The 26,373-nt window shown below is 39.4% G+C and overlaps 1 protein-coding gene across 11 annotated transcripts in view; it reads left to right on the top strand.

The window, feature by feature from the left end:
* The window catches only part of EPB41L2 (erythrocyte membrane protein band 4.1 like 2), a 219,662-nt gene that overhangs the window by 80,622 nt on the left and 112,667 nt on the right, over positions 1–26,373 (top strand). For all 11 annotated transcript variants that reach the window (XR_007152353.1, XM_047859846.1, XM_047859844.1 and 8 more), the window contains exons 2-3: positions 19,814–20,298; positions 21,428–21,634. Coding sequence is in view for 10 of the 11 variants with exons in the window: in XM_047859846.1 (XP_047715802.1) it covers positions 19,828–20,298; positions 21,428–21,634 (678 nt within the window). In the remaining variant the exon portion in view is untranslated. The remainder of the gene's footprint in view (positions 1–19,813; positions 20,299–21,427; positions 21,635–26,373) is intronic.

Below are 26,373 nucleotides of genomic sequence, written 5' to 3'. Positions count from 1 at the left end.
CTTTCTTGGCAATGACCTCTTTGTTTCTCAAGACCTACTTTTTTGGGGAGTGGGAGCGTGTAGGGTTTTTCCTGGGTGCAGAGAGTGGGGGCAGAGCTGGGGAGCACTGGTGTCTACTGCATGCTTAGTCTCCGGGCTCTTTAGTCCTCTGGCCGTTGGAGAGCCAGAAAGGGCCTCTGTGCCATGTGTTTTCTGTAACCGTGTCTCTGCTCTTTCCTTCTCATCCAGGCGGGGAGGCTTGCAACAGGGAAGGGCCATGGGATTATTAGACAGAATCTGACATCCTGTCTGGGTTCTGCTGCGGACTCCCTGCACAACCCAGGCAAATCCTCTAGCTTCTGGGCTTTAGGTACCCCAGATGTGAGAGGCAAGGGCCAGACATCCCTTATGGCTCCAAATTCTTTATTCTATAAAAACCCCATTTCATTCAGCCATTTATGTAGGGCGTTTCACAGGTACTGGCAAAGTCTTTGTTTCTGCTTTTTATGTTATGGGCTTTGTGACAGGTGCTTTTATTTTCTTTAACCCCTAAGTCAAGGTGGGTGTCACCGCCATATTATTAACAGTAGCATCGACTCACTTAAAATGAGCTCCAAATGAACGGAAACGTCTTCAGTCTATGAGGCCTTCCTTGACCTCCTCCGGGCAGTTGTGCACTTTGCTGTGCCCTTCCTGTCCCTCTGTTGTAGCCTTTATCACACGTGTTGTAATTGTTTATGTATCTGTCTTTCCTGCTAGACTGGTGAATTCTCTGAGGGCTGGAATGGGGAAGGATCTTTGAGTCCTAAGGGTTTGAGTCCTAAGGGTCTGGTGCAAAGGCGGAACTCAGCAAATGTTTCTTAGACACAATAGGATGAAAATGATACATTTTTTTAAAAGTTTGTTTATTTTGAGAGAGAGAAAGCACATGTGGGAGCAAAGGAGGGGCGGGGGGAGAGAGAGAGAGAGAGAGAGAGAGAGAGAGAGAGAGAGAGAGAGAGAGAGAGAATGAGAATCCCAGGTAGGTCTGTGCTATCAGTGCAGAGCCCAATGCAGGGCTTGATCCCACGAACCATGAGATCGAGACCTGAGCTGAAATTCAGAACCAGATGCTTAACCTACTGAGCCACCCCTGAAAAGGATACTTTAAGGTGAATGCCGGATTACTGTATTTGCCTGAATGTGTAATTCTAATAGTGATGCGTTTGACTATTGAGTTAAAACTCTTAACAAATCCTTTTAACACTTTTTAGATGGTTTCAAAACATTAACTTGATGATGGATTCCCATTTACCACCTCTTTGTTTCCATTTTCTCCTGTACCTCTTCCTACTGTCTTCTCTACAAACCCTTTCTTTAAAAAAAACAAAAACAGAAACCAAAAAAACAAAAAAAAAAACCAAAACCAAACAAACCTGGGACCATACAGCAAATTTTTTCCCCAGAGTCTCATAAATCTATAGCACTTTCTAATGTTACATTTTTAAAAATGTGGTAGGGATGAAACTTTGCAGATGACTCATTTGCAGTTGTGCAGAGCATTCTGGATGTAGAGTCTGAGAGAAGATAAACTGTGGTGGTATGTGGTCGAAAGAGAACTTGTGCATAGAATCCATGGAACGAATGCGGTGGTTTTTTCCTCTTTTTTTCTTTTTTGCTGACATCAGATAGCGATGATAAAACGTAGGCTGTTAGAAAAATTTATAGACTAGGGAACCCATTCAGATTGAAAAAGTGATACAACTTTTCTCCATTTTGTTCAGGGAGTATATCCTTTGCATGCTGATTGGTAGGTGGGAAGAATGGATTCTCTGTAAAAATCAGTAGATTCAAAAATAGTGAGTTTTGGCTAGTACTTTTTAGGTTATTTTAAGCTTATGCCAGAAAATTGTTTCTTTTTTTTTTTTTTTTTTTTCTGGTGTGACAGATTAATTGCTTTTCGGGCAGAGGCTAGATGAATAAAGGTGGAAAGATTGAAAGAAATGGTCTTCCTCATTGTCTTTCTACAACACAGATAACTTTATTTTCTGCACAGAGTTTGTGAGCTATGAATGACCTGTTAGATTATTGGGTCCTCTACATTCTGTTCAGTTATGTTTTTTGTTTCCATAAAGCAGGAGGTAGGACAGTTTTAAAAGTCAAGAAATTATGATACTGAGTTTAGCATAACATTTTATTTATATATAAAATCACAAATATAAACATAGGAAAAATGTCCCCCAATCTAACCCCAACCAACTCCCTTGAATACTTAAAAAAAAAAAAAAACAAAAGTATTGTTAAAAAAATAGTATTCTTAAAAAAATAGTATTCTTAAAAAATAGTATTCTTAAAAAAATAGTATTCTTAAAAAAATAGTATTCTTAAAAAAGTATTTGGAGGATCAGCTTCTAACCCCCCTCCCCCTTTTATAAAGTTTTATTTAAGTAGTATCTACACCCAAAGTGGGACTCAAACTCATGACCTCATGATCAAGAGCCACATGCTCCCCCTACTGAGCCAGCCAGGTGCCCCTAATTTCCCCTTTTAATGGAATAATGAGACAGTGTCAGCACATGACTATTTATGATTTTCCCAAGACAGAGTTTAGATCTAAATTCGTATTAACAGTTTTAAAAAAAATTTTTTTTTTTTTAATTTACTTTTGACAGGAAGAGACAGAGACATGAGTGGGGTAGGGGCAGAGAGAGAGGGAGCATAGTAACAGTTTTTTTATGGGAGGACATTTGTGGATGTATTTTGTGTACTTTAATGTGTTTAAAATCTTACTGGGAATGGATGCTTTAAATGACCCTGGCTTTGGTTTGTGTACTTCTTCCAGTAACCCACTGAATAACCTTGTAGAAGTTATTTCACTTTGGGTTCAGTTTACTCATCTTGAAAACACAGGTGTTCGAATTGGCGGAAGAGTACATTGGCTTTGGAAAGCAGCTGTGCTCGTCACTAGACTGCCAGCGCCACCAGCATTGGCTTTGAAGACTGGTGTAAATTCTGACTCTACCCCTTGTTGAGTGTATGAGTTTGGAAACTCATTTATATTTTCTGGGTTCTCTTTTTATCTACCATATGAGTCATTTGTTCTGCTTCGAAATTATAGTGCCACAAAACTCCCTTTTCTGTCTTAATTCTCTTAACCTTTGATTAGAGCATGAAATCCAGATGTCTTCTGAGCAGGATCTTGTATATTGGAGACCGCAGAGGAGCTTGAGCAATGACATTGGGCTTCATAATTAAGAATGTAGGTGCCTTCATCAGCTTGGGCTGCCATAACATGGTACTGTTGAGTGGCTTCACCACGTTTATTTTCTCACAGTTCTGGAGGCTGGAAGTCCGAGATCGGAGTGCCAGCATGGTCTGTTTCTGGTGAGGGCTCCCTTCTTGGCTTGTAGATGGCTGCCGTGTAGTGAAGCAAGAGAGCAGGAGAGCAGGAGAGAATGAGTGGACTCTCTGGTGTATCTCTTCTTATCAAGGCACTAATTCCATCATGATGGCCCCACCCTTAAGACCTCATCGAAATCTAATTATCTCCCTAAGGTCTCCTCTCCAAATATCATCACATTGGGAATTAGTGCTTCAGCATATGCATTGGGGAGGGGGGGACACAGTGCAGTGTATAGCAGTAGGAGAGTTAAGAGGGTAGGAGGCACAGGGGTGATCAGAGATGCCTGGGTGGGTTGTAGACCTCCTCTACCATTGGCAACTTCACTGGATCCAGTGCTACGTGTTAGGAGTTCTGATGCTTACAGGTTCTGTGGAGCAATACATTTCAGGAAAAGGTTTGGAGCCAATACTTTTTTTCAAGCATATTGAAGTAAATCTGTCATTGTGCTGCAGTGTATATTAAAAAATACATTTAATATTTTAAAAATGAAGGAAGAACGTAATAAAAGATGATGCTTTTAATTGAATAAGATTGACTCTGTTAAAAAGTTCACCACATTGCCCTTTTGTGAACCACTGAAAACCTTGTGGTAGATACTGAAGTTTACTTCCATTATATGGAATGATTGTTTTGTTTGTTTGTTTTAGTTTTGTGTTTGTTCATTTTGACAGAGATCAATGTCTTCAGAGCTGTCACTGGAACACATTTTCACTGTTACCGTAAAGCAAATTTTACCTTTTTCTGTTAGTGGGTACAGGTGACATCTTATTTGCCTAAATCTCTAAAGTGTTTTCTTTAGAATTTAAAAAGACTTTTTTCAAGACTCTGTAGGTGAAGTGAGCATGTAATACTCATTTACCTAAGAACTGCTTGATAGAGCGCGATGTAGCAGTAGCGGGGTGAGGTTGTACAGAATCATGCTTGGATCCAGAGTCATTCTTGGTCCTGATTTGCTCATGTATATATATCTGCATGGGAACACACATACACACCCAAATTTATTTCTTTATTAAAAATTTTTTTTTTGATGTTTGTTTATTTTTTTTTTTTTTTTTTTTTTTAATTTTTTTTTTAACGTTTATTTATTTTTGGGACAGAGAGAGACAGAGCATGAACGGGCGAGGGGCAGAGAGAGAGGGAGACACAGAATCGGAAACAGGCTCCAGGCTCTGAGCCATCAGCTTAGAGCCCGACGCGGGGCTCGAACTCACGGACCGCGAGATCGTGACCTGGCTGAAGTCGGACGCTTAACCGACTGCGCCACCCAGGCGCCCCTGTTTGTTTATTTTTGAGAGAAAGGTGGGAGAGGGACAGAGAGAGAGGGAGGCTCTCTCTGGGCTGAGAGCCTGATGCGGGGCTCGAACTCACAAACTGAGATCATGACCTGAGCTGAAGTCAGACGCTTAACCAGTTGAGCCACCAAGGCACTCCTACACACGAATTTAAATTCTGGAAATGCAAAGGACGGAGGGCTGGTTATGTAAAATTAAGGAAAATTAGTCTTTTCTCTGATCTCTGACTTGAATCTTGTCACTAAAGGAAAATGCATTAACGTTTTTAAATGTACTTTGTTTCCCTTGTGTATTTGTATTCAGTATGACCTATGGATATAGGCTTACCTTTTGTATCCATCATGTCTGAGTATTGACAATAACAAAACAGGGATTTATCAGCTTTGTAATTATGTGATGGCACTATAAATCTAAATTAAAACCTGTATTTTTAAATATAGAATGAATGAATAAGCAAATTCTTTTGTGAATAAGCAAATTCTTTTACAGATGAATCAAAATAGATGTTTTTATGTATTGAAAACTGGACTTTGTGTGTATATGGCTTTTTTATATCTGAAACTGATAGAGTTTATAAGGAGAGATTATTAGATTATATGCTGTATACATATGCTTTTGGTGTCTATTTGTAGGGTGGATTAAAATGACAGAACTAAAAACAAAGTTGGGGGGGGGAAGGAAAAAAGTTCGTGGGTGCAAACCCAAAGCAAAGCGAAAATGATACAAAAACAGGAAAAATCTTTCAGCAAGAGAATTACAAAAACTATAATCCTAAAATTAGTCATTATTAACACTATTCTTTATGGAAAGTGTTCTTCATTTAGTGGGTAGAACAGGCAGCAGGAAGATGACTTTTTCTTTGACCCGTGTGGATTTTGTAGCCGAGGAATGAAGTAACTTGGAACCAAGCTGGGCTTTTCTACTGAGCATGCCCCTTCTCCAGCAGGGTCCAGCCTGGGTGGGGCCAGTCTTGCTCATTAAGCTTTTGGAAGCTGGATTTCCATCAGCTTTCCAGTCTCCTAATGACAGTGAACAGCAGACAACGGGCTCGATGAACTTTTTAAAAAGCTGTGTATGTATTTTAAGGGGGAGATTTTGAGGAAGTTTCTGTTGGAGCAGTTGGGTTTGGTTTGGTGGTCTATGCTTGTTTGTTTTTGCTTTTGAAGAAAGTTTGCTTTTGAGACTGTCCATATCCAGGGGACTGAAAATTTGGAGAATACTAATGTACAGAGTACATGGAACCTGGGTATGTATGCTCTTTGGCAAGGGAACATGTTCAGTTATATTTGATCCAAGTTTTATGAAAAATATATTTTTTTGGTGGCCAGAGTTTAGTTTTGGCTCACTTGTTTGCATTTTTCTAGGCAGATGTTGACTTATGTCAATGTAAGTGCTTTTTCAAGTTTGACCTATGAGAATAATGAAGCTAGTTGGTTTATTTTACATACTTGTCCTGCTCTTCACAGGCGATTTATTCAGTGGTACAATATACTATATGAAAGTTAATTATTCCTAAAGCACAATGAGAACCATGTAAGGTTAATAGTCTACAGTTACTTTTGAAACATGTTGAAGGATGACCGATTTTAATTTATAGAATGCTTCATTTTCATGCTAATTTGTTTGATTAAAAAGGAGTTGTACTGTGCCTGGCACAGAGTTGAATTCACGTTTTTTAGCCTCTACAGATTAGTGGCCATTAACAGTGGTTAAGAATTGTATGTTGTTTTGATGTTGTCACACCCGAAGTAAATAAATGTTGGTTAAATAAGGATAGGTATTAACCTCTTTTTTTTTTTTTTTTTTTTTTTTTTTACTGAATATGTAATCTGTTGTCACATTGAAGAATAGTGACAACTCACTATTGTTGCCCAGATTCTGACATCCAGACTTGGAAAAAATGGTCTTCCTGCTTTTTCTTGATCTAATTCCCACCCTTAAAAAGAACCTAGTTTGAATGTTACTTTCTAACAAAACAAAACCAACACAGTGATCGCCAGATGATCTCTGCAAGTTCCTTTATTGTTGGCACCATATGGAATGCTCTTCTGCTGAAAAAATTAGCCAGTACATTTGGGGGAGGAGGGCACATGTGTACTTGTGAAGTTTAAGTTTTCTATTTTTGGGCCCAACAAAGAATTGTCTCTTAAAATTATTGGCAACTTGGGCGTGGGAACAAATAACTGTAGAGATGATGCTGGTGATCTCGACAGCCAGTCAGTCGTAGGCGCCCCGTCTCCGTGCAGCGTTCCTGTGCACGTTCTAGGATACATTGGTGACCTGTGTACGGTTTAACATCTTAGCTCGATTGCAGACTTGGAAAGGGAAATTTTAAACGCTGACATTTAGTTTGCTTGAATTTTTTGTTGGACCCCTGAAAATTGAATGCCTGGCATATTCTCCCGTGGGATCCTGTACTCCACTCACGATTACACATGTTGAATTTTGAGAATCCTACCTCCAAAGAAACAAAGAAATTTTGTTGAAGCAAAAACCTGTTCTAGCCAGCCTCACCTAAAAAGTAGTTGTTTGAAGCTCTTACTAATAAGTAAAGTAGTTTTGAACTAAACTAATGCTCAGAGTAGAAATACTTGTGTGTGTGTGTGTGTGTGTGTGTGTGTGTGTGTGTGTGTGTGTGTGTGGCGGGGGGGGGGGGCGGTTTTAGGCATTCCACATGGCATGTCTCTAATTCCATTGTAGTTACAGCTTTTCCTGCCTGGGGAAAGTTGCTTTTATCACACCAGGCGTGGAGGGTCCACAGCTAACAGTCTACAGCACCTTCTGCTGACTGGCCAGAGGACTGGTGTCAACGTTTAGTTAGGCTTGCTTACCTAAGCTAGAAAAATCATGCAGTTCAGTCTCCTATGTTAATTAAGAATATATACTATGCGTTGGCATAACTGGTAGTGCTGTAAATATTTAAAATGGCAGAAGAGCTAACGATCAAAGTTGTAAATGTACATTGTTTTTTGACAAGGTTCAGATATTTATGCCTGTTGACTGCAGTGTTCCAAAGCTTATGGAGAAGAGGATTTGAAAGTGTGAGATCAGTGTAGGCTCCAGCCTGGTGGCCTTGTCATAGCGTGGCGAGTTGATTGATTTTGACAAGACTTTGTCTTACGACCTATTAAAATGCAGCGTCTGCAGCCTGTGCATTTATCCTGTGCAGTTAACCTTGATGGATTTGTCGTTAGCTTATTTGGGAAAAGCCTCCTGAACCACTGTTATTTTTAAGCTAAAGAATTTAGAGTTTGAGTCACACAAATAGTATTAGACTTGTAGAGTTCCACGTGATCAGGTGGGTTTTCTGATGGGGCTGGGTAAGGATCCTATTCTGATGGTAGTTGTAGGATGAGCTCAGAAAAAGCCTGCTCCCTGGTGTCTGGTATGATGAGGAGAGATTGTTGGCTTTGCTCTGTTTTGAGCCTGGTTATGATGTCATTGGAGGAAACTGCACATTAGTGTATTTTTCTTTTCTAGAGAATGTTCTATGATGGTGGTACAAATAAGTGTTTCCTAAATACTTAGGAGCATCACAAAAGACACTTATTGAGAAGCTACCAGATGCATCACGCCGCACTAGAAACATGTTATTATTCATCATCTGTACAAAAGTTTTGCTCTTCATGTGAGCATAGGTGCAGAAGTGGGCAGGGGAGAGGTGTAGACAGGAAACATGACCTTGTGCGTGTCAGGCCAACTTTGTTCCTGCTTTTCCCTATAAACGTGGAGGGAGCTGCTCACAGAGATCAGGGATGTTTATGTATGTCCAGCTTAGAAGTTGAATAAGAATCTTCCCATTCTGTTTTATTCCCCTTTAAAAGTGTTTTCAAATTTCAGAGAACTCTGTTTCTGAGTTCCCTGTTTGTACTCTTCCAGGAGAGAATGGGAATAATTTTTTTGGGCCTACCTGCTTATGCACCAGTGTTTATACATATATATAGAGAGAAAGCCATCTTTTCCCCCTAGCTGGTTGATGGTGAGCCGGGCTAATTCAAAAATTCGAAACAAATTCATTTTATATGTTGAAGAAATTTATAACCAGGAAGATTTTATTTGGATTTTTTATTCAAGTGACTTAAATTTTTCCAGACAGCGAATATATCTCTAGCAAACCAATTGAGAATGAGAATTAAGTTTTCTTTAAAAAGCACGGTGCCTTTTTGTATTTCAGGAGTGTTAAACCAAGAGTTCCCATGTGGGACCATGTGTGACCTCCTAAAGAGAGGACAATGGTATCGTCACAGAAAACCTTGTTAGGTCTTCAGACTAGTAGTAATTTCTGATCTGAATGAGCAAAATCTCTGAATTAGTGACACATGGTTTGAATGTATATTAACACTAATCTTTTTTTTCTTAACATTTTTTTTAATGTTTTATTTTTGAGAGAAAGAGAGCACGAGTGGTGGAGGGGCAGAGAGAGAGGGAGGCACAGAATCTGAAGCAGGCTCGAGGCTCCGAGCTGTCAGCCCAGAGCCCTATGCGGGGCTCGAACCCACAAGCTGTGAGATCATGACCTGAGCTGAAGTCTGATGCCTAACCAACAGAGTCACCCACGCACCCCTATATTGACGCTTCCTCAGTCCCTCACTAGGCCGAGAACAGGATTCTGTTCACCTGTACCGCTGGTGTCTGGTTACCTGTGCTGTGAAAGGGCTGAAGAAACATTTGCTTTGAGAGAAGGGCCTAAAATCTGCAACCCACATTCTGAAAATAGGTGAAATTTATAAGGGGCTCAGTTAGAACATACTGCTTAGGACTGTAAGCCTCCAAGTTGGTAGTAATAGTTTGCTTTTTGCTTTTTCTTTTTTTATGTTGTATTTAGTTTTGAGAGGGCACGAGCAGGGGAGGGGCCGAGAGAGAGGGACAGAGGATCTGAAGCAGGCTCTATGCTGACAGCGGTGAACTGTGGGGCTCGAACTCAAACCGTGAGATCATGACCTGGGCTGAAGTCAGATGCTCAACGGACTAAGCCGCCCAGATGCCCCGGCTTTTTCAACAGATAGTGAATTGTCGGCCATTATGCTAGTGTTGGTTGTGTAACAGTGAAGCTGTTTGGGATTGGTGGCGGTATTGTAGGAGGTCTCTGGAGCTGGACAGCCTGGGTCTGAATCGCGGCTCTTCCATGTATTGGGTGTATGGCTTCATGCAAGTCCTTTATCTTGTCTTTCCTTCTTCATCTGTAACATGGGAATGATCTTAGTTCCTACTTCAAAGCGTTGTGAGGATTAAGGGAATTGCTACACTCAGAGTCTCTAGAACCATGCTCAAAAAATAGCTGATATTGTCACTCTTATTTCTGTTCTTACTATTTTTAGTGAACGAAGGGGCATAGTGCTCCCCCCCCCCGTTTTTTGGGGGTTTTTTTGGCCAGAATCCCTATTTGATGACAGTGGCCCACCATTTATTATGAATTTACTGTGTGCCAGGCACTTTATGTATAGCATCTAATTACATCCTTAGGGCATCCCAGTGAGAATGTATTCTATCCCTGTTTTGCTTATGAGGAAACTGAAGGCTAAATAATAGATATCCCTGGGTACACCACTAGTAGGAGACAGAGCTGGAATTCTAATCCTGGTCTTTTTAGCTCCCAGACTTGATCTCCAAACCACTCTGTTATTTTATCCAAAGATTAAATAGCTTCACACAGAAAGGAGGTAGCTCCATCTGACTGTTAAAAAACTGGGGCCTTGAGGAGGGCACCTTTTGGGATGAGCACTGGGTGTTGTATGGAAACCAATTTGACAATAAATTCATATTAAAAAACAAAAAACTGGGGCCTTGTCTGAGAGCAGGAATTCGATGCAGTTGATGAGTATTCCTGACCACACCACTCGTAATTGCTTCATGACGAGCCAGTAGGGTTCTGGATGTCTCTATCATCTCGATTAGTGTGTGCTTTTGGAGTGCCCAATATGATGACGTTTATGTGCATTTTGATGATGAGAATGGTGGCCAATATTGGGATCCTTAATGGCTATGTGTAGTATCTGCTTATGGAGCCCTCACTCTAGGAAAGGGAATCTATTTCTGGGATGACCCTAGTTGCTTGTGGAGAAGATTCTGCCTGGCACAGATCTTTATTGATGTAATTGTGTTTTTAAAATTTTTATTCCAGTGTAGTTAGCATACAGTGTTGTCTTAGTTTCAGGTGTACAATGTAGTGATTCACCAGTTCCATACCTCACCCAGTGCTTATCATCTCGACGTAGTTCTTGAGAGCAGCAGGGACTTGGCTTTTAACAAATGAGATCGTTAGCTCTTACCTTAGCTGCTACTGGAACTGAACATTGTTGAAAATTGTCTTGATTTTCATGTACCCCCCTCCAATATGACGAAAGAGAATCTTACACTTTGATGAACTCTTAAGATTTGTTTGTTTCATTCTTAGAGTTTTTAAAATAAAGATTAATCCTTTATCTTACTCAGATATTAACCCAGATACTGGGTTTAAAAAATTTGAGCATCAGGAAAAACGAACATTCGACAGCCATGGCTCTTAGGCTATGAGGGCCATAGAACCCAGAGGGGAGTAGTAATTACCCGATACAGTTCTGTATGTGTTCCCAGTTTCTTAGGGCTTATTTTCTGATGCTTGCTCCGGAATATGCAGAGGCTAATAGTGGCTGCGAGTAGCTGAAACCCCATTGTTCTCATAGTAGGGAGTGTGTTCTTTCACATACCAGGAAGCACAACCCTAGGACCTGGCCATGTGCAGCATGCCAGCTCCAGTATGTGTCACTTTGTCCTCAGGCTTTCTCCCTTCTTGGATACTCAAGATGGCAACAGCACTTCTAGAGTCAGGTATCCAGGGCTTCGAGACAGAAGAGGGGCCTTTCCCTTTTGGCTCCTTTTAGTGGAAGGCATCTTCCCACCAGTAGACTTTCCGCAAGTCTTCTCGACAGGGGGAGGGGGACTACCGTGATTGCCTTGGACCAGTAGATCATTGCCTTTTGGCCTGGCCTGGAGCCAGCCCCCGCTGGCATGCATGTGTAAGAGAGACAAAAGCTGAAGAAAATTTGGGTTCTGTTTAAAAAGGAGAAAGGGTGGAGGAAATACATGCTCTGAATGTAATCTGATCCTGCCTAGGCTTGAACTAGCCGAGGGCCACAGTTCCTATCTTTTGTGTATGTGGCTTTAATTTAAGCCAGATGCTAGCTTATGTCTTTGCAGAAACAGTTCAGTCTCTCTTATAGATCCTTATCCCTTAAAAACAAAACAAAAAGAACAAAAAAGAAGCCAAAGAGTGTGTTATTAAGGTAACTAGGGTGGGTAGCATTGGATTGTTTAAAAAAATAACTCATTTATCCTCCCCATATAGATAATTTAAACTAACAGATCATCTCTTTGGAATGTGGTGACACTTATTTGAATATGGGGTATAGGTGTCTATACACCTGACACTTAAGAAAAATCAACCTACAAGAGAGGAATTACATGCAGTCTGCTCTAAGTCGTCCTGTTTTTGTCATTCCTTTCCCTCTCCAGATACTTTTCGTTTTTCCTCCCTTTCGTCTTCCTCCTTTTCCCTCTTCGCCTCCTTTTACTTGCTGTACAGATTTAAGAAGCACTGCTTTCATTACTTCCTAACTGGTTAGGTGGCCGCTGAGTCATTTCTATATTGAGGTTGCTGTTTTGTCTTTTTCTCACATTTTGTGCTTTTAGGGAAGGTAGTTGGGTATTAAAAGACTTCTTCTTGGGCTATAGGGCTGTGTAGGGACATGAACATAAGCCAGAAAATTGTTCTGCATATCCTCTGCCCAGTCACCGCCATGGATGAAAACCAGTTTTGTCAGACCTAGAAAGTGACAAAATTGAAACGGTGCACACATGGCCAATATTATAGAAGTTTAATAGTTATTTGTTGCACAATTTGTTTTCTTTCTCAAAGTTCACAGGAAAGCGCCTCTTTATTCCCTTGCCACCATTTTGAAGTTTAGAAATGCATCCTCTTCCATTTTGTTAAATCTGGAGTGTCCTTAAGTAATGGATTGAACTTTGTTGGTAGAAATCAAAGACTGCCGATTGCTCTCATCTCTGCAGAGGGGGAGGGCCGCTCAGCTGGCAGCACCTACCCCATTCTGTGTACAGGGATTTTGTTAGCAGTGAGGGCTCTTAGAGTAGCACTGGTTTTCGTGAGGTTTTAAGGAAACCTCTATACCCGATAGTTAGCTTGAACCCCTTACTTGAAGTTCTTCATAGGAGTGTCTAGAGTTGTGTATCTGCTTTGCTTTGCTGGTTGTAGTACTCCGCTTAGGGACCAGTGTCTTCTGTAGCACGATGTTCTGCATCGGATGGTAGGTTGTTTAGCCTGGTGATAGAGACAGCTCCTGGGAATTGACCGCCCTTTTTAAAAGTTAAAAAAAAAAAAAAATACAAAACAAAAAAAAAGGTGGTTTTGCATAACACAGCTTTGTACCTAACCAGTGCTGATCCTCTGTTGATGGTTTTCTGCTTGGTTGCGTGTTAAGTGATGCATGCTTTTTCTCATGGAGCTGTTACAATAGTGAACACTTCTGTCAACCCAGATGGAGTATGCCAACATGGTAATTGTGTCAAAACCACATGCTTGTCTAATGGGCTGGCCGTTCCCAGCAATATTCTTTTTGGTTGCTGATAAGCAGAAAGGGCTTTACTTAGTACGTTATATAACTGAATGGATTTAATTTAATAATTTTATTATTTTTAATTTAATTTAATATAACTTATATAGCTAAATAAAAATAATGGATTTTCGGTATTTGTAATTATACTTATGAAAGGTAGTGGAATGAACATTGCTAGAGTTTGGGAAACCGTAGTTCTGGGTTTGGCTTCTCCCGTCTAGCTTTGTGATCTCAGGCAAATCTCTGATCTTTCTGAGCCTCAGTTTCCTTGTTGATAAGAGGGAATGAGGGTATTAGACTGGACGATTTCACAGCACTCATTCGGTAAATATGTATCAGGTGCCTCTCTGTGCCAGTCTAGATGCGGGTAACGTAGAAAGAGCCTAGCCCTTATGGGGCTTTCATTTTAGTGCGAAGGCTTGCATTCTACTGCAGAAGTTTGCATTTTAGTGGGTGATGGAGTTTAAAGGCTTATCCACATTTGAAACTCTTGAGAGTCACAGGCATGATAATTATGGTGAATGGATGTGCTATAATCATGTTTTCTTGATGGTGGTAATTTGTTCAAGAAGCCATTTTATCAACAAAGAAGGTAGTGTTTAGGTTTGAGCTTTTGTTTATCTCTGAAACTATTTTAAGAAGGTACTTATTTACACATAATTATATCCACCCTTATTTTTGAGTATTTACAAATACAACTTTATAGAATTAGCCAGTTCACTGTTTTTTTGTTTGTTTGTGTTTTAAGATCTTGTAACTTGCATTTGGAGGGGCAACACTGAACAGCTCTGAGATTCTTAAAACTTAAAAGTGTGAATCCAGTAGTGGTTGAGGAAGACCACTGTGTAAGGCTTAATGGTGTGGTTTATCTGTGCTCTGTCTCTGTGTTAGCACCTTGTCTTTAATTTCCATTCATCAGCTCAATTGTGATTACATGGCCAAAAATAACCTTCAAGTATGGTCTTCTTTCCATGTGATGGGAACTCATCTGTAAATTTCTTACTGGGGGAGGGCCAGAGCGAGTTATAGTAAATCGCAGAATAGATTCATATTCTGTATAGTCCTTTCCACAAACTGATACGAATTTTCTTTGAGGACTGAGGACTGCACCAAAGGACCTGGTTAATTCAATCATTCAAAGCATTCAAAGGGGGAGTTGTGATTACATTATGAAATACAGGTGAAAACAGGTATGCACGGCTGTGTGGTCCTCCGTTCAGTGGCCTTGGATAAGTCACATAACTTTTACTCTTTATGACTTACAAACAGGGATCATATCTTCCCTGTAGGATACTTTAAAGAGCAGATATTTATGTGCATGATGTCTGACACAGTAAGTGGCAGGTCTTATGATTAAAATAAAAATGTTAGTGTTTCTAACATAATAGTGGAAACTTGAGTTTTATATCTCATTGCTTCTAAAATATTTTGACCAAAAATCAACTTTACTTAATTGGTCTCCAGATTATTTGTCATAGCAAAAGTAATTAGAGAGCTACCAATTATCTTGATTAGCTTGGACAAGGGTGAGACGTTTTTATTTTAATTTTTACCAGGGCATTGGTTCAACTCTCAAAACGTAATTAGAGAGTATATACTAAAAATCAACTTGGGTCATTGCATGATTAATATAAATAATATTCTCCATTTAAATGGTACATGGAAAATGGTAGTTTAAAGAAGGAAAAAAGACTTTCTGTGCTATTTGGGGCCAGTTCAAAAACTCATGTAAGAGTCTTACTGGGAGACATGATTCTGAATTTTAAATACCTAATAGTGGTACAGCCACTAGAGAAAAACTGTATTGGGTCTCCTCAGAAAGTTAAAAAATTAACTACCATATGATCCAGCAGTTTCTTGGTATTTATCAAAGGAAATGAAAACTCACTAACTCAAAAAGATGTATACATACCATGTTCACTGTAGCATTATTTATCATAGTCAGCATATAGAAACAACAGCCTAAATTTCCATTTATGGATGAATGGATAAAGAATTGTGACACACACACACACACACACACACACGAGTATTATTATTTATCAGTAAACAAGAATGGAATCTTGCTGTTTGCAATAGCATGGATGGATTATGCTAAACTAAATGTCACAGAAAGAAAGACACCTTAAGATCTCTCTTGTATGTGCAATTTAAATAACAACAACAACGAAACCAAGCTCATAGATAAAGAGAACAACCAGTGGTTGCCAGATGCGGGAATGAGAGAAATGGGTGAAATTTGTTTGTTTAGTTTAAATAAATTGAGGGGGGGTGGGAAGCCCACTTAGGTTTGTGAATAGTAACTGCATTCTATTTACCTGAACGTTCAACTCAGATCTTTGGAGGAGAAAGTTCAGTAATCATATTAGCTTTAGAATGACTTAACAGATCTTGGCTCATGTCTTCCTAAATAAAGGCAATGCCTTAATATTTTGTACATTTTGGTTTACGTCGAGCTAAGATTTCTGTACAAAAATTCCATAAAACATATAGTTTAGTTTTGCTCAATATCACCAGTTTTTGATTTTCAGGAATATTGGTATAATTTTTCTACAATACATCCATGTTGGCTACAGCCTGTTTTATCTGTGATGTTTACTTCATCACAGATATTTGTTTGACAGAATACGGTGTTTAAGTTTGGTGATCTGAGACCAATGCAGATGGTAGTTAAACATTTTACTAACACACCTACACTTTATGCTTTTATACAGCATAGAGGTAGTGAACTAATATGTGCAAATTTTCAAACATGGATAGAATTATAAATTAAAATGTTATAGTTACTTAACTATTCTTCCTTTGTAGCATTGCCCTCCATTTATTTCCACTCATCTCCTAGTCTTATTATATAGTTCTCTCACCTCCTGCCTTCTGCCTGACTCTGCAATGTTGAGCAGTGATAAAGTTCTTTTCAGGACCCTCTAAATGCAAAACTACACTTTTTCTCTAGGTGATGGCTGTATGTATCATTTGTGCTTTTAACTATCACCCATACGATGACAACTCCCAAATCCATATCTCTTGTGCATATCCAGTCTCCATTCAAGACCTGTATGGCAGGTGTTCAGCTAGACAGACTTGTCAGTTGTGATGCATTCAAAACAGAGTTTGTCTCCGTCAGACCCTCTTTTCCTTTGTGCTCCCTGTTTCAGTGGGTGGTTCTACCATCACCCCAGTTTCCATGACCTGAGACTTTTCCTCAACCCTTTCCTCTCTTTGACTTGTTCTATTCATTGTGGACACATCATGTCGTCTATCTCTCTTTACCATTAGATTCATTTCTTGTCCTTTGCCTCACTGCTCCTACCTTAGTGCAGACCATCATTGTCTTGTGTGTGGGTTATTGAACAGCCTTCTGGATGTCTATTTCAATCTTTCATCCTGTACTTTACAAGCCAGGTTGGGCTATTTGAAATGTGGGTATGATTACATTACTCCTCTGTGGAAAGCGCTTATATGACTTCTGACTGCCTTTAAATTAACCTCAAGACCTTTCTTACCAGGATACACAAAACCTTTTATGTCCTGGCTCCTGCTTACTGCTCCTACTTTGTCCCTGCTAATTCGCTTTCCTCCTCATCTCCTATCTCTATAACAAGCTTCCACTTAACTTGTACAGTGTATTACCGTTCAGTACTTGTGGTTTCCTGTAGGAGGAATATTCTCCTGGTTCCACACTTCCCTGTTCCTGGCACATGCTGCCTATCCTGACTCCCTTGCCTGAATGAGGGCTCATTATTTTAAAGAAACTCAAATGTCAACTTTGGTAGAAGGTCTTACCTAGTGACCCTCTTCTCCTAATCTGGGTTAAGTATCTGTCTTGTGCTTTTTAAGCAGTGTGCTTTTCACTTCATCTGTACACCACCTTCTCCCCTCCTTCAGCTTCTTGAAGGCAGTCTTTATTCATGTGCCCAGTACTTGGCACATTGTAGGGGCCCATTAAATATAGTCAGGCTGACTGAATGCTTTCATGCTTGCCTATTAGAAGGGAATACCATTTTTAAAAACTTTTTTTATTATTGAGATATCACCCTTTAAAAAACTATATTATTTTTTCATTTTATTTATTTTAGGGCACAAACGAGTTCGAGAGCGGCAGAGAGAGAGAGAGAGAGAGAGAGAGAGAGAGAGAGAATATCTTAAGCAGGCTTCACATACAGCATGGAGCCTGGCATGGGGCTGGATCCCACAACCCTGGGATCATGACCTGAGCCAAAATCAAGAGCCAGATGCTCAACCAACTGAGCTACCTTGGCGCCCTGAGATATCACCCTTTTAAAGCTTACAATACAATGGTTTTGTGTGTATTCACAAGGCTGTACAACCATCACCACTGTCTAATTTCAGAACATTTTCATTACCCCCAAAGGAAACCCTGTACTCATTAGCAGTTGCTCTCTATTCTATCTTCCAGCCCTTTACAACCACTAATCTACTTCTTCTTTGTGGGTTTGCGTATTCTGGAAATTTCGTAGAAGCAGATCACATACCATGTAGCCTTTTGTATTTTTTTCACTTAGAATAATGTTTTCAAGGTTTGTGTGTGGCAGCATACATTAGCACTTCATTCCTTTTTATGAGTTAATATTGTACACACACACCCATCTTGTTTATCCATTCATCAGTTGGTAGAAATTTGAGTTTCTGTTTTCTGACTATTACGGATAAGGCTGTTCTGAAGATTCGTTTACAAGTTTTCCTGTGGACATCTGTTTTCATTTCTCTTGGGTATATATATACACGTAGGAATGGAATCGCTAGGTCCTGTGGTAACTTTAACTTTTGAGAAACTGACAAACGGTTTTCCAAAGTGAATGCACCATTTTACTTTCTTTGCCACCAGGGTTGAGAATTTAAAATTTTCCACATTCTCACTAGTACTTGTTACTCTCTATCTTTTTGATAAGAGCCATCTTTTAGTGCATATAAAGTGGTATCTGATGGTGGTTTGGGTTTCATTTCCCTAATGACTGATGATGTTGAGCAGCATTTCAAGTGCTTACTGGCCATTTGTATGTTTTCTTTGGAGAAATGTCTACTTAAAATTCTTTGCATTCATTCATTCATTCATTCTGTTGAATTGTAAGGGTTCTTGATATATTTTGGATACTAGACTCTTATCAGATATATGATTGGCAAAAGAGGGTGAAGAATATTTTAATAAACAAGTGTAATACTGATACATGCTACAGTATGGGTGAACCTTGAAAGCATTATGTCCAGTGAAAATGCCACATGTGTAATTCCGTCTATTTGAAATGTCTAGAATAGGCAAATCCATATGGATTGAAAGTAATTGCCAGGGGCTGGGGGCGGGGGGAGGGGACAATGGAGACAAAACGTTAATGGGTAGAAAGTTCCTTTTCAGGATGATGAAAATATTCTAGAATTAGATAGTGGTGATGGTTGCACAATCTTGTGAATGTATTCAAAATCATTAACTAAGCAATTTAAATGGGTAAATTTTGTGGTATGTGAAGTATATCTCACTAAAGCTTAAAAAAGAGCAAGTGTGTTTTATTTTTTTGAACTAGTCAAGGTTTGTACTACTTTTGAAGATAGCTGGAAAATTTCCTACTGGCCAGGGTTCCCAGGCCTTTGAACATTGGCAACAGAGGAGAGAGTGTGCTATCTCTGCTCTGCCTGTTTTTGTTTGTTTGTTTGTTTGTTTTTAATATATCAGCGGGGGAGCTTTATTTTAAAAAATCCCTCTTTGCTCGTGTGAAATTGAGACAAGTAGTTACTTTCACACTTCATTTCAGTTTTGTTTTCGTTAGTTGTGATAGGGTCAATTGTTAGATGCATTTCCCCTCCCCACCTCTATAATGTCTTCATTTGGTTCAGATTAAGGCCCCTAGATACTTGTAATTGCATCTATAAGGAAGACTATGTTTGTGTTTGGGTGGGACAGAGGGTTAGACTTTTTGATCATAGTTTGAGTACTTTTCTCAGAAAACTAACTTCTGCACTGAAATAATGCTGGTGAATTATGGGGTTTAATTTGGGGACAAAAAAGATAGTTTTTTTTTTTCCAGATCTAATTTTCTCACTATTAAGCACTCCACATTTAAAATTCATCTCTATAATACCCATCATTTTGGTTTCACTGTGTGAAATTGCAGTGAAATTTGTCTCCATACTTATTACTAACAGTATCAGTAAATTATTGTGTGATAGAATAAGGCATACAAAGTATAGAGAAAAGAAATTTTCCTTAAAAAATGGCGGGGTTTTTTGGGGTAAGTTTTTTATGGCTAGATGAAACTTAATAAAAGTAATCACCTAAGCTCTTCATGATTTTAAGTTCTATCAGTACAGAATCAGTTAATTCCATTGTGATGCTACCTTTGGTTCTTTGATTCTGATAGAGAATTCTAAGAGTAGCAATCTCCATTTTCCTCTTGTGCTTATGAACCGTCTTTCCCTACACATTTTCTATCATCTCTTTGCCATTTCCCTTCCCACTCTTCTGTACCCTGTTCCTTCCCTCCAAACTAAAACTGAGAGAGTTTGTAAAATAGCATTTTGTGGTTTTGTTTTGTTTACAGCATAAGCTGTAACCATGACCACTGAAGTAGGCTCCACTTCTGAAGTGAAGAAAGAACCTGAACAATTAGGAGCAGACACAGATACAACCAAGGAGAAAACGAAAGAAGTAGCAGAAAATCAGCAGAATCAGTCCTCCGATCCAGAGGAGGAAAAAGGTTCCCAGTCATCTCCTACAGCTGAAAGCCAAAGTAGTCCACACCGCCAGAAGAGAGAGAAGGATCCATCGGAGAGCAGGGGAATTTCTCGATTCATACCCCCATGGCTTAAGAAACAAAAGTCCTATACCTTAGTAGTGGCCAAAGATGGAGGAGATAAAAAAGAGCCTACCCAAGCTGTTGCTGAGGAGATTTTAGATAAAGAAGAATCTCTTCCTGAAGGAGAGAGGCAGGCCAAGGGTGATGCCGAAGAAACCGCTCAGAGGAAACAACAGGAGGTTAAAGTTGATGTCAAGGAAGAGAAACCAGTGAGCGGTCCTGCGGCACAGGTATGTTTGAGAAGTGTTTGGGAATTAAAGGTTCATGTTCTTTTTTTTTTTTTTTTTTTTTTTTCAAATACGTGTATTTTCGAGGGGGGTGGGGGGAGAGAATCCCAAGCAGGCTCCACACTGTCAGTGCAGAGCCCAGTGTGGGGCAAACTCACAAACTGGGAGATCATGACCCGAGCTAAAGTTGGACATTTAACTGACTGAGCCACCCAGGCGCGCCTAAAGCTTGATGTTCTAGCCACATGACAAAAAGGATTTCTTTTGAGTCATTTCGAGATTTTTTCCATGCAGATACTACTTTGGCTTATTGTATCTGGAATATGGGTCTTGGAGTGGTCTGCTACAGCCTTCTTGTTACTTCTTTTTAAAAACTTGCCCAAATAATAAGGCAAAAAAATTGACTCTATATGCAAACTATAAAAAAAAAAAAAATCCATGTTTCTTACTGTTTAGGTTAAATAGATACTTAGAATCCAACGACCTCTCCTTTAAAAAAAATTTTTTTTTTATCTTTATTTTTGAGAGACAGAGTGCAAGCAGGGGAGGAACAGAGAGAGAGGGAGACATAGAATCCGAAGCAGGCTCCAGGCTCTGAGCTGTCAGCACAGAGCCCGACCCGGGGCTCGAACTCACGAACTGTGAGATCATGACCTGAGCTGAAGTAGGACACTTAACCGACTGAGCCACCCAGGCGCCTCCGCCTGTCCTTTTTAAATAGTGTGGATTTTTTACCTCTTTGATTTGATGTATGGGAGTGTTCAGGAAGTAGGAAGAAATAGATTTGTATGTGTGAACATTTTGGTTGCCTAATGAACCTAGGCTTTGCCATACTACGCTATTATAATTGGAAATTTTATTATTTGAAATGATATTTTAAGTTTTAGTTGCCAGGATGTAGTTTCTTCTGCTCATTTAATGCTGATGTTACCAAACTGGCAAAATGAGAAAATGGAGGAAGGGGGAGGGAGATATGGGGAATATCTTTTCTAGCAAAATTTTGAAGTCTTTTAACATTGTAGGTTGACAGTGTTTATAACAATCACAATTCCTACTGAAGATTTTCCTTCTAATACTTTGTCTTCTGCAAATTGGTTAACTTTAGTATGAACGTACATTTTTTTGTCAACAGCCTGCTGATGAAGTAAGTAAGGAGAGAGAAGAGAAGGCTAAAGAAATACAGGAAGACAAATCAGAAGAAGCAAAAAGGGAGACCAAGGAAGTGCAGACCAATGAGCTAAAGTCAGAGAAGGCTTCTCAGAAAGCCACCAAGAAGACCAAAACTGTCCAGTGTAAAGTGACCCTCCTAGATGGCACCGAGTACAGCTGTGACCTGGAGGTGAGATGGGGTGCTGGTTGGATGGCTGTCTTGATGTGTAGGGTGAACACAGAAGGCACAGTTTGCCCTCACTTGTGGGCTGGCACAGTGTATATATTTTTGTGTCTCTATAAGCTAGTTTGTCAGTTGTGCTTTAAAAAATAAGAACAGGAGAGGGTCATTTCCATGACAAACAATATTTCCTGACCCTAAGGGGGTGGGGGGTGCGGAATCAGGGCCAATGTTCTGCTAGTTTGCACTGGTCGTGTGCATTGGCTGGTGTTTGTTCAGAATGGGTATTAAATAGTTTGAATGTTACCTTTTTCTGTAAGGGTTTCACTTGAGAAACCAGCTAGGTTGGTATTTCAGAGTCATGTTAATTTCAGAACTTTACCCCTAAGTTTCTTTTATCCTGAGTCTAACGATTTAAGATTGAGCTCATTTATTCAGTTTCATTTAATTAAACAACACTCATGATTTGTAAAGCATATAATTTATTAGCATGGATGTGACCAAAACCAATATAATTAAAACAAAAATATTTTTTTTTTTTTAATTTTTTTTCAACGTTTATTTATTTTTGGGACAGAGAGAGACAGAGCATGAACGGGGGAGGGGCAGAGAGAGAGGGAGACACAGAATCGGAAACAGGCTCCAGGCCCTGAGCCATCAGCCCAGAGCCTGACGCGGGGCTCGAACTCACGGACCGCAAGATCGTGACCTGGCTGAAGTCGGATGCTTAACCGACTGCGCCACCCAGGCGCCCCAAAAATATTTTTTTAATGTTTACTTTTGAGAGAGAGAGAGAGAGAGAGAGAGAGAGAGAGAGAGAGAGAGAGAGAAAGGGTATGAATGGGGCAGAGGCAGAGAGAGAGAGGGAAACAGAACTCGAAGCAGGCTCCAGGCCCAGAGCTGTCAGCACAGAGCCTGACAAGGGCCTCGAACTCACGAACTGTGAGATCATGACCTGAGCCGAAGTAGGATGCTTAACCTACTGATCCACCCAGGTGCCCCACCAATATAATTTTTTTAAAGCATCTAGTACCTTATAATTCCATTAGAGCTTGTTACTTTTCATAGCTAAGTTACTTTATTTACAAGAACATGTGCAAATAGCTGATATGCACTGAACAACTGTGTCAAAAGCTTCGAATGGACTATTTCACATAACACTTCTAAGAATCTATATGAGGTAGGTATTATTATGGGTGTTGCCGTTGTTACAGTGGGGAATGGAAGGCTTGGAGAGTTTAAGTAACTTGCTCAAAGTTTCATGCCAATTAGTGGGTGAGCCAGAATTCCAGACCTGGCAGTTTGACTCTGGACATTGTGAACCTGACCACCAAACTACCCTGTTTGATTTGTTACACGTGGACAAAGCAGTAAGTGGGACCCATTTTGTTCATTTAAAATATGGTCTCTATAGAATAGTCTTTGCTTTGGTCTTCTCACTTATTAAATATTAAAATTATTTTTTCCTAATTCTTCACATTCTTACTGAAAATAGAAGTTACACTTTAACTATAATGAAAGGATTCAGCTTGGTGAAATAGACCTATCTAGTTGAACAGTATTTTATTATATATTTAAACCTGTATTAGAATACAAGGTACGGAGGGTGCAAAGATGAATAATTCATGGTCCTTTATTTCACTTCATCTGTTTTACTCATTTTAGTTATAATTGTTTAGATATTTCATTTATTTCAAGAACAGGAGTGGCAAAAGAGAATTAAAAATCCTTACAGCTTTGAGAGAGAGCTGGGAAGGTTAGAGGGAGACTGATAAACTGTGTGTCTCAAGTAGGGTGGGTACAGTAAAGAAAATAATACAATGATGCTGTGAACTTGACTCATTTACGTTTGACCCCATGCTCCTTGTTTCTCCTACGTGTGCTCTAGCACACGTTTAGTTAGGGAGTCTAAAATTTGAGAACCAACTTGATAACTTGTTATGTGACTTTGAACCATTTATTGAAGCTCTCTGGGCCAGACTGAGGTCCGGAAGCTGGCTTCATCTATGGAATATAAGGTTGCTTAGGTAATTCAGAAGGTCCTTGCTATCTCTGAAGCTCTTTATATGACCAAACCTCAGGGTTTACCAATGTGCTCTATGGTTTAAATCTTTTTCTGTTCTCTTTTAAAGTCACCATGTATGTAAAAAACTACCAAAATCTAGAAGAGAATTGACAGCTGTATATTCCCCATAAAAATTTTACTCAGATGTTCCTATTATGCCATGCGTTTCAGATTTTTTTTTTTAAGACCCAAAACCTTGCTGAAGTCTCGTTCGCATCTCTCTTGCTCAGTACATCTCTTTTTACCGCGTGTAAATCTACTTTGTTCACTTTCAGCTGCTGTGTAGTTTTCTTTGGATGACTAAACCAGTCTATCCATTCCTGTGCTGAGACTCAGTTTCTTTACGTAGTATAACAGCCATTGCTTCAGTGATCACAATCCTACACCTTGCCTTGTTTCCTTGTGCGAGAGTTTCTTCAGGGTAGACCATAGTGGAATTGCTCTGTTGGTTGATTGCAATTTTGCTTCCTCTGTTTTCCCAGATCCTGCCAAAGTGATCTCCAAAGCGGTGGTGCCAATTTAAATTCTAGCCAGGGGGTGCCTGGGTGGCTCAGTTGGTTAAGTGTCCAACTTCGGCTCAGGTCATGATCTTGCGGTCTGTGAGTTTGAGCCCCGTGTCGGGCTCTGTGCTGACAGCTCAGAGCCTGGAGCCTGTTTCGGATTCTGTGTCTCCCTCTCTTCTCTGACCCTCCCCCGTTCATGCCCTGTCTCTCTCTGTCTCAAAAATAAATAAACGTTAAAAAGAATTAAAAATAAATTCCAGCTAGTAAGCCCTGAATTGAATTTTTCCACATTGTCTCTACTTGTTCGTGATGATTTGACATTCATTTCATATTTTTTAATCTAGGGTTTTTGCATATAATATATTGTATTTCCTTTTATCAGCTTTGTGAAATTTTATTAACCAGGTTACATACCAGCCTCATAAAGTTGCTTCCCTTTTAACATTTTCTGGAAAAGTTTAGATAAATTAGGCGTTATCTGTTCTTGGGAGATCTGGTAAAACTTGCCTTTAAAACTGTCTTGGCCTGGTGAAAAGAGTAGGGTTGGAGAGTGGGTTTGTTTTTCTGTTCTTTTGTTTTGTTTTTTGAATCACTGATTCAGTTTCCTTATACTAACAGCTTGTTTCTGTTTTTTCTTGAGTTAGTTGTAGTAATTCATACTTTCAGAGGAAACTCTCCATGTCCTCTAATTTGACAAATCTCTTGGCATGACGTTTGTCGTAGTATTCTCGTCGTGTGCACTTGATTTTCATTCCATTTTCATTTCTATAGTTACTTGCCTTTTCTCCCCCCCTCATTCTTCCTATAGAGCTAACCATTTTAATTTTTTTTCAAAGAAACAACTTGGTTTTATTGTTTCTATGTTACTTTTTTTGTAACATTTTTTCCCTTTTGCTCTTTTTCTTTTGTGATTAGCCTGTTTTTCTTCTTCTAATTTCTTGGGTATCAAATAAATATATGCTTTCATGGCTCTAGCTTTCCCTTCAAGTATCTCTTGTTGAGTTCACAAGTTTTGAGTATAGGGCTTTTCATTGCCGTTCGGTGCTTAATATTTTTGCGTCCTGTTAAATGGGTCATTTTTGACCACTGAAGCTTTTATAAATGTGGTTTTGAATTTCCAGAGCATGTGTGTGTTGTGAATATATGTTGTGCATGTCTTGTGGGATCTGTTACATTTGTTAAGACTTATTTTGCAAGCTAATCTATAGTCAGTTTTTGTAATAGTTCTTTTTGAGTTTGGGAAAGTATATTCTCTCCTTGTTGGCACAGGTGTTCAGATCTGTCCTTTGGATCAGTCTTATTAGTTACGTGGCTCATATTGTTTATGTCTCTGTTAATTGTTTAACTGCTTCATTTATCAACTAATATGAGAGGTGTGTTGAGATCTCTCCTGTAATTGCTGATTTGATAATTTCTCTTCATATTTCTGTAAGTTTATGCTTTATAAAATTTGAGGCTAGATTATTATATGGCCACATGTGCAAAATTAAATATTCTTGGAATTTTGTCCCCCTTTGTACCATCATACAGTACCTTCAAATTTATTTTGACGTTAATATTACTGTACTGGCTTTATTTTGGTTAGGATTTGCCTGGACTATCTTTTCTCATTTCTTTGTTTTTAGACATTGTGTTTTGTTTGTTTGTTTGTTTGTTTGTTTGTTTATTTTTTTTATTTTTTTTATTTTTTATTTTTTTAAATTTTTTTTTTTTTTTCAACGTTTATTTATTTTTGGGACAGAGAGAGACAGAGCATGAACGGGGGAGGGGCAGAGAGAGAGGGAGACACAGAATCAGAAACAAGCTCCAGGCTCTGAGCCATCAGCCCAGAGCCCGACGCGGGGCTCGAACTCACAGACCGCGAGATCGTGACCTGGCTGAAGTCGGACGCTTAACCGACTGCGCCACCCAGGCGCCCCTTTTTTTTTTTTTTTTTTGAGGAGACGTTTTTTAATCCCATTTGCGAATTCTGTCTTTTAACTGGTGAGTTTATGCTAGCTGTTTTGTATGATCTGTGTGGTCATATCCTGTCATCTAATTTTGGGTTGTCTGGTATTTTTCTTTGTTTATTGATGCTCTTTTAGGAATGATATTTAAGTGTTTTATAGACACACGTAATGAAGTCTAGTATTAATCACTGTGCCTGCCCCCTTTATTCCCATCTGTTTAGCACTCATTTG

This window comes from Prionailurus viverrinus, chromosome B2 (assembly GCF_022837055.1).
Source record: "Prionailurus viverrinus isolate Anna chromosome B2, UM_Priviv_1.0, whole genome shotgun sequence".
Taxonomy (NCBI): domain Eukaryota; kingdom Metazoa; phylum Chordata; class Mammalia; order Carnivora; family Felidae; genus Prionailurus; species Prionailurus viverrinus.
The sequence above is the reverse complement of the archived record's forward strand: the minus strand, read 5'-3'. Positions and strand labels throughout refer to the sequence as shown.